This window comes from Lactuca saligna, chromosome 4 (assembly GCF_052625555.1).
Source record: "Lactuca saligna cultivar CGN05327 chromosome 4, ASM5262555v1, whole genome shotgun sequence".
Classification (NCBI taxonomy): Eukaryota; Viridiplantae; Streptophyta; class Magnoliopsida; order Asterales; family Asteraceae; genus Lactuca; species Lactuca saligna.
In genome coordinates this window covers 42974639-42987992 of record NC_136420.1, presented here as the reverse complement: position 1 = coordinate 42987992, position 13354 = coordinate 42974639, and the positions used below count along the sequence as shown (strand labels likewise).

The 13354-nt window shown below is 36.7% G+C and overlaps 1 protein-coding gene across 1 annotated transcript; it reads left to right on the top strand.

The window, feature by feature from the left end:
• The first annotated feature begins 3581 nt into the window (after nucleotides 1-3581).
• On the top strand, nucleotides 3582-13126 carry LOC145041703 (chromatin remodeling ATPase BRAHMA-like). Its single transcript, XM_078989855.1, has 13 exons — nucleotides 3582-4156; nucleotides 4730-5905; nucleotides 6900-8168; nucleotides 8244-8356; nucleotides 8460-8547; nucleotides 8644-8823; nucleotides 8907-8990; nucleotides 9061-9264; nucleotides 9367-9603; nucleotides 9701-11194; nucleotides 11301-11813; nucleotides 11919-12164; nucleotides 12232-13126. The coding sequence occupies exons 1-13, from the start codon at nucleotides 3992-3994 to the stop codon at nucleotides 12814-12816; spliced, it is 6354 nt and encodes a 2117-aa protein (XP_078845981.1). The 5' UTR covers nucleotides 3582-3991; the 3' UTR covers nucleotides 12817-13126.
• Nucleotides 13127-13354: the final 228 nt, after the last annotated feature.

The window sequence follows — 13354 nt, the reverse complement described above, 5'->3', positions numbered from 1 at the left end:
ACTGAAAGACCAAAAACCCTCTTTCATGAGTACACTAAGCGTACCCTCAGTACGCCCGACGTATTCAGATGCTTTAACAGATCGGGATTCCAGGCGTATACGCTCAACGTACATCTGCATACGCTCGACGCACGCCCCGACTAGCTAATTTATTATTTTAAGGTATTGATTAGTTAAGACCTAAGGTGCAACTTTAGATCTAAGCTTATTAAAAAGTATTAAGCCATAAAATTGCAAACTTTGTGCTTTTGCACAACTTAAAAGGTCAAATCTTGGATTTTAACATAATAACGTCATGAAAACAACCCTCAACCCGTTGCATGGTTGGGCTTAAACCATCAAGACACCCTTTTTATGATCAAGGGACATCAGAAACACTAAGATCTATCATCATAACCTTCTGGAGTAGCTTATACTCTCAATAAACACTTTAAGGGACCAAAAATAACCCAAAACCCTAATTACCTTGAACTAAGAGATGAATCATCAAGATAGGAACTTTATACCTTCAAGAAGCTATAAAGGGTGAATAACCTCATGATTTACAAGCTTCCTCTTGTCGAATGCTTCTTCAGTAGTCTTCTCATTCTTCAAGATACACCACATACACAATGTCAGTTTCTTTAGAAAATGGATGAGGGTTTCGAGGTTAGCTCAAAAAGGAAACGGTTGCTGATAAGGTGAAGGACTTGGGTTAAATAGGGTGCAACCCCTAAAAAATAGGGTTTGCTCCTGACTCACATCCGCCCTGCGTACGCATGGTTATGCCCAACATACCTGGGGAATGTCCCAAGTCATGTACGCTCACTAGTACGCCCGATGTACCTTTTATACGCCCAACGTACTAGGGTCCAAGGAAATATTGAAATAATTACTAAGGGTTTTACCTGACAAATCGGGTGTTACAATTATGGCGTAATCAAATTTTAACCACTTTTTTCCTTGTATAAATGGAATGTAAATGTTCTAGGAAAAGGTTGAACTCTCATGTATACAAATTGATCATAAGAATTTATCTATCTCATCAAACACAAAACAAAAGGTGCTTTTTGTGTTTCACATTTAAAAGTGTCCTGACTTATACACTGTCATTCTTAGATTATTAAAAATCTAATTTCGTGATAACCCATGCTATAGGGGCGAAATCACAAAATTTTGATAGTGATTATAATCACGATTCTAGAAAATATCCAAGTACATTGATATTCTTATGACCTAAAATCTAACAAGACCATTGAATACCTATAAGACATGTTGAACCATTCTCTCCAACCTAACTTTATATACCCCACCTAACTTGTCATTCCTAGGAGTTTAGATGAAGGAGGTCCATAACTTATTTAAAAAATAATAATACTCTAGTATCTTCATATTTTATATTATAATTAATTCATTATTTTTATGATAAATTGCATGAATGAATTCTTAGTTTCTTACAATTACTGAGCCCCTAAAGACACACATTTGTTTTTGTTAGATTGCCCTTTTAAGGGCAATTATGGACAATCGTTTAATAAGAAGTAGGTGACAACTTTTGAAATATGTAAAATTACATTAAGGACAATTGTTTTAATATATATATATATATATATATATATATATATATATATATATATATATATATATATATATATATATATATTTTAAGGGTGATTATGGAAATCGATTTCAACAACTTAGTAGCATTTTGTTAAACGCTAAATAAAGTAACTTGTAGATTTAAAACGTGTTGTATAAAGTAAAAACTAAATGCTCGTAATGTCAAACAATTTTTTTTATTTAAACTAGAACGTTTTATTAAAAGCTAAAATATAGAAGCTCCCGATCACTTCTAAATGCTCCGCACTAAACATATCCGATACGATTTGGTCTCCATTAGTTAGACCTTACAAAATACTAATAAACTTGCCATGTTTTATTTTGTTTTATCTGCTAAACAATCCACGACACACCAACTACTTATTAGGTACAAATTATTTAAACTAATTTAAAAAAAAATAAATCATATTTTAGATGATTCTTATACCATCACGTATTTTAAATGCTTATCTTTTCTCATTGTTGCATTATCTCTTTTTCTTTATATAAAAGAAATACTAAAAGTTATATTTCGAACTCATTATCAAAATATAATATATATATATATATATATATATATATATATATATATATATATATATATATATATATATATATATATATATATATATATATATATATATATATATATATATATATATATATATATATATATATATATATATATATAGGATATTACTGAAATGCTCACAAATAAGTATTTAGAAGTTAAAGTTACAACAAGATTTCAATTATATTGGTTTTAAAATATAAATTAACTCGTCTTAATTGAAATAATGAATATAAGGTCAGCTAAACAAACACCACTTTTTTATAATTTATTAAATAAACATCATAATGATTACTTTTAAAAAAAAACAACATTAGTAATTAACTAACAATTACTTGTTTATTCTTAAATAATAATTAATATTACTTTATTTCTTATTCATAATTATTTATTATTAATTTTTTTAAGTCACAAGGAGTTTTTTTACAAATTATTTAAATACTTTTTATATTTTTTAAAACTTTTTTACAATCTTTTTAAACTTTTTTATAACTTTATAAACATTTTTATACAATTTTTTTATTTTATTTTTACACAATATTTATAAATAATTTTATAATTATTTTTAAACTATATCATTTTAATTTTTTTTACAACCTTGTAAAAACGTAACTACAGTATTTAAAAAGTTTGTCACATAAATAAAGATATTTAAAATGGATGATTTCTTACAAGTTTTTTAAAAAATGTTTAAAAGTTCCAAAATGTCTTTTACAACTTAAGTTTACCTTTTGCACATATTTTTTTACAACGTTTCAAATATAAAATAATTAAAAAATGATTTAAAATAATTTTAAAAAGGGTTAAAAATGCTTAAAGTGATTATATAAAAAGTTAAGTTTTTTTTTTTCCTCTAAAAGATTTATGAGATTTATGAAATAATATATAAAACGTTTACGAAAAAAGCTTGTATAAGTAAAATCCTGCAAAAATAAATTGGAAAAAGTAAAATCATAGATAACTCTGATTTTTTTTTTTTAAAAAATATCTTAAAAAAAATCTTATCAATGATTAACTTTTTTATTTATAATAAAAGACATCTTAAATGAAGGGTCAAAAAATTATAGATATATTTTAAATCACGAAAATAAAGTTAATAGAATAAATAAAATATATTAAATAGGAAGATAATGATAAATATTAAAAATCAATAGTTATAAATATGCATTAGGTTTGGGATAAGTAAATTAAAAATACATAAAAACAATAATTATAAGGCTAAAAAGACGAAAAAAATGAAAAACCATGATAAAAGTATTCGAGCCAGCAAATTTAAGACAAGAAAAAGTATAGTAATTGATGGGACCCAGCCAAATTAACTAGAGTTTACGGAACCCCAACCTTGGTTAACCAAATATTGTGGGACCATCTAAAAAAGAGAGCTCAGAGCAATATATTCCTCCTACACGCAAACCATTAGAAATAAATGGGGTAAAAATTAGACAGTTCTAGGGTTTGACTGATGAAATTGGGCGTGAAATCTCCACACACCACTAGGTGAGAGAGAAAGAGAGCCTGCGCGCAAATCAGATGATTCTTCCGGTAACTTCGGTGGCTCGCCGTCTTCAAGATCCATCGCACTAGTGGCCCACACGATCTGATTCGTGCGAAAAAAACAATTTCTGAAATTCTGCCAAATTGTCGATTTTTTCTCTCTTTTTCGGGAAAGGAAAATTTTAGTATTTTAGAGAGGGAAAGTGGCCGTTGAGACTTGAGTGATCGTTAGGGGTTAAACGACAGCGTTAATTTGGAAGGATTTGGATTAATTACGGTGTTTCGATTTTTATGTTTTGCAATTTATTTTTTCCTTTTTACTCATAGAAGATATCGTACAATTTTTGCATGCAATCTGGTGGTGGGGCTCAGCAGGGAGGGGGTGGCCATGGGCGAAACATGGTGCCCGGACCACCGTCCTCATCTGCATCGCCGTCTTCTTCATCTTCAGCAGTGTCCGCGCCCCATTTGGGTTTTGATCCGATGAAGCAGCAGCATCAACAGCAAAGACAGGTTAGGGTTTTTTTCTGATTTGATCACTGATATTAGCTACTGAATGAACACTCAGTTGGAAGATTCTTTAGATCAGCTCAAGTAAATTTTGGCACACAGTCATCATTCTCTGTTCAAATTGTTAATAGAACTGATCTAGTCATCATCTTCTACCAAATTAGCCACAGAAGATACTAACTTTGTTCAGCTGTGATACTATATTTGAACAAACCTATAGTCTATGTTTCAACCATATTAACTCTGCTTCTCTGTTTATAGCTGGAACGAGGTAATCAGTCTTGGAAGTATAATATTTAACTATGTTAAAAGTTGTTGTGGTATCTTACTGTACTCACTTAAAGTGTCTTGTCAACTTGATTTCTTAAGTTAAATGAGCTAGAGTTAGGTCTGTAAACAATCTGCAATTTCTTTCTACTCCCAAGAAAAAGATTTTGAAATGCACCCGTGGACAAATGTGTCCTATTAATCTGACTTCGCCACTAACTTTTTAACTTTTTTTGAGTACTTTTATGTTACTGCTCTGCGAAGAGTTAATCCAGATGGTTTTGATGTATGTGTACATTGTTTATGCAGTCTTTGCAACAACAGTTACTTCGAAACCCGGATGGGAGAGAAGCTTTATTAGCCTATCAATCTGGAATTCGGCAAGGAGGAGTATTAGGAGGTGGTGCTGCCTCGGGTTCTGGCTCTATGCAAATGCAACGTGTAGCTCAGCAGCATGGGCAAGAGGAAGGACAGAATATGAGACAGGGTTTTGATCAACACATGATGAATCCAATGCAGCAGGCTTACATGCAATATGCCCTCCATGCTCAACAGGCCCAACAGGCCCAACAGAAGTCATCTCCTGTCATGCAAGCCCAGCAGCAAATGAAAATGGGAATGATGGGGAAACCACCTGACCATTTTGGCCTAGGAGGGAAGCAGCCAATGGAGGAAGGCCACCAGACAGTTTCTGACCAAAGTCAAAGTCAAAATCAGAATCAGAAACATTTTGCCATTCCCACATCCCTAGGGAATAATAATATAAGACCTATGCAAACTCCACAAGCTCAACAGGGTGTCCATACTATGGGAAACAACCAGATGTCAATGGCTGCTCAACTGCAGGCAATGCAGGCTATGGCTCTTGAACGTAACATTGATCTTTCACTTCCTCAAAATGCTAATCTGATGGCGCAACTAATGCCACTCATGCAGTCTAAGATGCTTGGTCAACAAAAAGTCAACGAAAGCAACATGAGCCCACAGGTCTCGATGTCAAAACAACAGGTCGCCTCTCCACAACTGACAAACGAAAATTCTCCCCGTAGTGATGTGTCTGGGCATTCAGGGTCTACAAAAGCAAGGCAGACAATGTCACCTGGTCATCTGGGTTCAAACTCAAATGCAAGTCAAGGTCAGGGTCAGCAATTCCCCATTCATGGGAGGGAGAACATGAACCAGTTGCCACCTAGGCAACCCACCAATAATGGTATTGGTAGTGGAGTGTCTTCTATGCCTCCCCCACAGTCACCTGCTAACATGAGCCTGGGTCCAGATCATCTGTTGCAGTTACAGCATGCTAGGCAGCAGATGAATAATAGGTCTTCTCCACAGCCTCCTGCAGCTTCAGCTAATGGTGTTGGATTGGAAAACCCTTTAACATCTCAGAAACAACAAACACCACAAGGCCAACCACACCCAGGCTTTACAAAGCAGCAACTACATGTTCTCAAAGCCCAGATTCTGGCTTTCAGGCGTATAAAGGTTTGCAGAACTTGTTTTTTTTTTTTTTTTTAAATATATTTTTCTTTTATCATCTCAGGGGTTATTTCTTTCCGACTTAACGAGCTTAATGGGCTAAGCACGTAATATGGACAAATATTTATATCACTGTTGTTTTTTGACTTAATTCGGACAGAATAGCTTACTGGGTTAAGCAAAAAACTTGGTTTAATGTATTTGGGCACTACTTGTTTACCTATTTACCCCCCCCCCCCCCCCCCCCCCCCCCCCCCCCCCCCCCTTTTTTTTTTTTTTTTTTTCTCCAGACAACTCCTCTCATGTTCTCCCTTCATGGCGACCTAAGAATGTTTTACATTAGTTTTGATCTGAAAAAGCTTTGCTTAATGGTTTTTTGAATTTGAATTTTTAGACCATTTTCATTTACGTATTCGAACATTTCAAACACTTACAACCTCAAAAATCATTTTACTTAAATAAAAAATTTATTTTAACGATATTTTTCTTATAATCATCTTAGAAAACTGAAGTCTAATAGCTTCTTAAGATCAAAACTAGTGTAAAACCTTCTTAGGTCAACATATTTGTTAGAGCTGAAATTTATTCACAATCAAAACAATTCTTAACTACTATGTCCGGTTAAAACTACTATTAATCGTATTTATGATTAAATTTCATGATCAATCTAAGCTGCTAATCTTATTGTAATTTAATATATTTTCATCTGTATTGTTATTTATAGAAAGTAAACTCTGATTTATAACTGTTCTTAAATAAAGTCATCTGTTATTTACCATCATTTCCATACAGAAGGGTAAAATGTTCATTTACTCATTTTCCGACGGTTCATTCAGTACGACACTTTATTCAGACATACACCATTACCCATTCAACCACTTTATCCATATGGGCTTAATGATAAAAAAAAAAAAAGAAAAGAAATAACCCCTCAGGCTACTTTTTTTGGGTACAATTCTCTCTTTTTTTTGGTGGACTTATGGATTTGACTTGATGGCAGAAAGGAGATAGAACTCTGCCTCGTGAACTAGTACAAGCTATTGCCCCACCTCCCCTTGAAGTACAGTTGCAACAAGTGGCTTCCCCTGCTGTAGTAGCTAACCATGATAGAGCTTCAGTTAGAAGCCCTGTGGAGTCCAATAACAAGGATCTTCAAGCTGTGACTATGTCTGCTGGAATGAACACCTTGAAAAGAGAAGCGTATGAGGATAAAGCAACAGCTAATGCACAAGCCACACCTATAATAAAGGAAACTCCATCAGTTCCTCCCCCTGCAAAAGAAGAACAGAGAATTACTGCATTTCCTCCTAAACAGGAACATGAGGTAAATGAGGGTGTAACAGACAAGGGTAAGGCAGTTGCATCAGGATCTGATGTTGTCCCTGAAACTGTCCAATCTAGATTGACTTCACAACCAGGGAACTTACCTCAAACAAAAGATCCGGGCCCTTCCAGAAAGTACCATGGTCCACTGTTTGACTTTCCTTTCTTCACTCGGAAACACGATTCTTTTGGATCAAGTATGATGCTCAACAACAATAACAATCTATCTCTAGCATATGATGTGAAAGATCTTTTTCTTGAGGAAGGTACTGAAGTGGTTAACAAAAGGAGAGATGAGAATTTAAAGAAGATTAACGGTTTGCTGGATTTGAATCTAGAGAGAAAAAGGATAAGGCCAGATCTTGTTTTGAGGTTACAAATTGAGGAAAAGAAACTCAGACTGCAAGACGTACAAGCACGTGTAAGAGATGAAGTTGATCAGCAGCAACAAGAAATAATGGCTATGCCAGATAGACCCTATAGGAAATTTGTTAGACTATGTGAGCGACAACGTATGGAGCTCAACAGACAAGTGCAAGCTGCCCAGAGGGCGATTAGGGAAAAACAATTGAAATCAATCTTCCAATGGCGTAAGAAGCTTCTAGAATCTCACTGGGCCATCCGTGATGCACGGACTTCTAGAAACAGGGGTGTTGCTAAGTACCATGAGAAGATGTTGAGGGAGTTCTCAAAGAATAGAGATGATGATAGGAGTAAAAGAATGGAGGCTTTGAAAAATAACGATGTGGAGAGATATAGGGAGATTCTTATGGAACAACAAACTAGTGTCCCGGGTGAAGCTGCTGAGAGATACGAGGTTCTTTCCTCGTTTTTGTCTCAGACAGAAGATTATCTAAATAAACTTGGAGGCAAAATTACAGCTGCCAAGAACCAACAAGAAGTAGATGAGGCTGCAAATGCTGCATCTGTAGCTGCAAGAGCTCAGGTATTTTCTACTTTTGTGTTTACGGTTTTTCATCTCATATATAACTTATGATTGTGAATTTGTTGAAAAACAAAGGGTTTATCTGAAGAAGAAGTGAGAGCTGCAGCATCTTGTGCGAGAGAAGAAGTTTTAATAAGAAATCGTTTCTCTGAAATGAATGCACCTCAGGATAGTTCTTCTGTCAGCAAGTAAGCTTCTATTGATTTTATTGCTAGATGATTAATTTGAACTTTATAAGATGGTCTTTGTAACTCTTTTGCTTCTTCTTCTTCTTGTTGTTGTTGTCAACAGATATTATACTCTTGCACATGCTGTGAGTGAAAGGGTCATACGACAACCCTCAATGCTGCGGAAAGGAACTTTACGTGACTATCAACTTGTATGTCCCTTTTATGTTTCATTAGATGCAGTAGAAGATAGATTTATGCTCTCCTTTTATCTAAAACTATAATTGATTTATTGGTTTTCCTTCCAGGTTGGACTGCAGTGGATGCTTTCATTGTATAACAATAAGTTGAATGGCATATTGGCAGATGAAATGGGTCTTGGGAAAACTGTACAAGTTATGGCTTTGATTGCTTATCTGATGGAGTTCAAAAGCAATTATGGCCCACATCTTATAATTGTTCCAAATGCTGTTCTTGTTAACTGGAAGGTTGCTTCACTCACTTGATTAAGTTCCTTCCTGTTAATAATTTTTTTCTTTGGTTCTTGTATAACCTTGATTTTTCTGTACAGAGTGAGTTACATACTTGGTTGCCAAATGTGTCCTGCATTTACTATGTGGGTAACAAAGATCAACGATCAAAATTATTCTCTCAAGTAAGATTTCACAGCTTCTCTTCTTTTTCCCATTTCAAATTCTTTAATTTACATATTCTTTTGCTTTCAGGAGGTTTGTGCTATGAAATTCAATGTCCTTGTGACAACCTATGAATTCATCATGTTTGACCGTGCAAAACTCGCAAGAGTTGACTGGAAGTACATAATCATCGATGAAGCACAAAGAATGAAAGATAGAGAATCCGTTTTGGCTCGTGACCTTGACAAATACCGCTGCCAGAGGCGCCTTCTCCTCACAGGCACCCCCTTACAGGTCTGTAATCTGTTAATGTTAAGTCTCTGTCTGGTCAACATTCATAGTTTGACCATAATATGGTATAATTTAATAAGTGCTGTACTTTTTCCTCTCTTGCAGAATGATCTTAAAGAGCTGTGGTCATTATTGAATCTATTACTCCCTGAAGTATTCGACAATAAGAAAGCTTTTCATGATTGGTTCTCACAGCCCTTTCAAAAAGAAGTCGCCCACAATGAAGATGATTGGTTGGAAACCGAGAAAAAAGTCATCATTATCCATCGACTTCATCAAATCTTGGAGCCTTTCATGCTCAGGCGCCGTGTAGAAGATGTAGAAGGCTCACTTCCTCCAAAGGTAAATCTTTCATTTCATTCTCATAAAAACACCACCAAGTTTTCTCTTTGCTGTTTGGCATAATTTAAAAATAACAATTCATCACATCACATCACAGATCTCAATCAAGTTACGATGTAAAATGTCGGCTATCCAAGGTGCAGTATACGATTGGATAAAGGCCACGGGTACTATCCGGGTTGACCCGGAAGACGAGAAACGAAAGGTTCAAAAGAGTTCAATGTACCAAGCTAAAACATTCAAGCCATTAAACAACAGATGCATGGAGCTCAGAAAAACCTGCAACCATCCTCTACTTAACTACCCATATTTCAACGATTTCTCCAAGGATTTCCTTGTGAGATCATGTGGCAAATTATGGGTGCTTGATAGAATCCTGATAAAGCTTCAAAGAACAGGGCACCGAGTACTTCTTTTCAGCACAATGACAAAGCTTCTAGATATTTTGGAGGAATATTTACAGTGGCGTAGACTTGTCTACAGAAGAATCGATGGTACAACAAGCTTGGAAGACCGCGAGTCAGCAATTGTTGACTTTAATAGCCCCGATACAGATTGTTTCATTTTTCTGCTGAGCATTCGTGCAGCTGGACGTGGTCTAAATCTTCAAACAGCCGACACAGTGATCATATACGACCCTGACCCAAACCCTAAAAACGAAGAACAAGCGGTTGCTAGGGCCCACCGTATTGGTCAAACGCGGGAAGTCAAAGTTATCTACATGGAAGCTGTGGTTGATAAAGTCTCGAGTCATCAAAAGGAAGATAACTTCAGAAACGGAGGTAGTGTCGACTCGGACGATGACCTGGCGGGTAAAGACCGATACATCGGATCGATCGAGAGTCTCATAAGAAACAATATTCAACAATACAAAATCGATATGGCTGATGAAGTCATCAATGCTGGAAGGTTTGACCAGAGAACAACACACGAAGAAAGACGGTCAACCTTGGAGTCACTGTTGAAAGATGAAGAGAGGTATCAAGAAACTGTACACGATGTCCCCTCTTTACAAGAAGTCAACCGAATGATTGCTAGAAGTGAAGAGGAAGTTGAGCTTTTTGATCAAATGGATGAGGAATTCGATTGGGCTGAAGAGATGACCCGGTACGATCAAGTACCTAAATGGCTTCGTGCCAGTACACGGGAAGTGAATGCTACAGTTGCGCGTATGTCTAAAAAACCACCTAAAAACATTTTGTACACAGATAATATCGGTGTGGAACCAAGTGATATGGTGGATGTTAATGAAAAAAGAAGGGGAAGATATAAAGGAAAGAAGAATTATGCTGAACTAGATGATGACATAGAGGAGTTCTCTGAAGCTACATCTGAAGAGATTGTTAACGGGGGTGATTCTGAAGAAGATGATGAAACACCTGTCAATAATGAGGGACCGGGACCCACCACGCAAGATGACATGTATCTTCCTAGTACTAGACACAATCATAGGTTGCAAGGATCTGGTTCTTCTGGATCATCTTCAGGTAGCAGACGAGTCATCCCGGTACCAGTGCCTTCTATTTCTTCTCAGAAATTCGGTTCACTTTCTGCATTAGAATCCCGGCCAGGTCCTCGTTCCAAAAGATTGGTATGTATGCCTATTTTATCAACAACTTAAAAAGAAAGAAAACCATGCTACTTACATAGTATCTAACTTTTTTGTTTTTTGTATATGCAAAAATTGCAACAATCAGCATGATGATCTTGAAGAAGGGGAGATTGCCATGTCTGGAGAATCGCATATGGAAGTTCAACAATCTGGTAGTTTGAACCATGATCGCGAGGAAAATGAAGATGAACAGGTGTTACAACCGAAGATAAAACGGAAGCGTAGTATTCGAGTTCGACCAAGGCTTGCTGTGGATTCTCTCCTTCGTGTTGACTCCTTTCAAGCTGACCGTAGACTACATGGCATTGGGAAGACTCAGATGCATAACACTCAGCCTGAACAAAAAATGGTTCAAGAGAAAAATACTTACAAGAATGATCATCATCATCATAGCAACCCCGCAACCTCATTGAAGGCCAAACGAACTCCTCCGGCTAACCGGAAAATCCCAAACAAGGCCAGTCTTCATGTTCCAGGGAAACCAACCAGACCAAATCCCATATCTACACCTTCAGATGCTGAGCACTCACACTCACTCTCGGAAGTGAAAGTAAAGAATGGAAGTGGACCCATCATGACTGAGGCTATCCAGAGAAGGGTATGTATATGTATTAGTATTACATTTACATTTAACAATGATCTTGGTCAAATATGTTATGTTGAGTGTTGACTGATGACTGAGACTGACTATCTTGGTTTGCAGTGTAAAAATGTGATCACAAAGATCCAGAGGAGAATTGACAAGGAAGGGCAGCAAATTATTCCGTTGCTAACTGATTTGTGGAAGAGAACCGGAAGTCCTGGTGGCAGCGCCGGAAACAATCTTCTTGATTTACGAAAGATTGAGCTTCGTGTTGATCGATTGGACTATAATGGAGTTATGGATTTGATAGCTGATGTACAGCTTATGTTAAAAGGCGGAATGCAGTATTTCGGATTTTCCCATGAGGTATGTATCATGTATGAAGCCTTAACCGGTTTGACCGATTTTGATTGTATTAATTATGATAAAACAGGTGAGATCTGAAGCAAGGAAAGTGCATGATTTGTTTTTCGATATAATGAAGATTGCATTTCCGGATACGGATTTCCGAGAAGCCAGGAGTGCACTGAGTTTCTCTGGGTCCATGGCTTCTTCCTCATCTCCAAGAGGGATGCTGCCACCCATTGGTCAAATCAAGCGACCAAAACCAATGATGGAAGTCGAGCCCGAACCGAGTCTACCCCCGAGGCCGGTTCCACGTGGGTCCAACTCCATCCCGAGTAGAGAGACACGGTTCGGTAGGGGTGCAGCCCCAGCCCCAGCCCATAGTCTGGAAGAACCTGGTCCTAGAGTGTTGACCCATCCAGGTGAGCTTGTTATATGTAAAAAGAAGAGGAAGGATAGAGAGAAGTCTGGGGTGGTGAGACCTGGGAATGGTGGAGGGTTGGGTGGTCCTGTTTCGCCGATTGCTCGGGGGATTAGGAGCCCGGTTCAGGGTCAAAGTAGAGGGGTAGGTCAAAGTCAACAACTGGTTGGTCAACAAGCTAATGTTGGTTGGGCAAACCCTGTTAAGAGAATGAGGACAGATGCAGGGAAGAGGCGGCCGAGTCAACTATGATGATGATTTGCAGGTTAGTGTGTATGTTAATGTTACAAGTTGGGTGGGGTGGCTATATTGGTTTTGAAGGTTAATGTGGATAGTGGTATATACTTTACTTGTTTCTCACAAGATCCTTCTTTCATCTTTGTTATCAATGATGAACTGTAATGCCCTATGTTGTGTTTCTTGATTTCCAGTCTCCTTCATAGCGTCTTGTATGTGTTACAGTGTTAGTTACAGTCTTTTATCTGTGTGGTGCCCTTAAGGTACATCGGAGTCCTTGGTGACTGAAAATCACTACTAAAATAAAATGCAACTCGGTTCCTTACTCTGCTATTCCATGTTCAATTGTTCATGCACACGTGCCTGAGTGTTTTGCGTAAATTTAATTAAAATATACTACTACTTATATTTATGGTACTGAAATTCAAACTTTCATTTAGTTGTATTATATTATGATGCTCTTTTATATTTGGTTGCAAACTTGCATTTTTTTTTTTATCGTTTTAGGTAGGCAATATACGGTTTGAAGCACCGGTTTACCATTAACATTGCT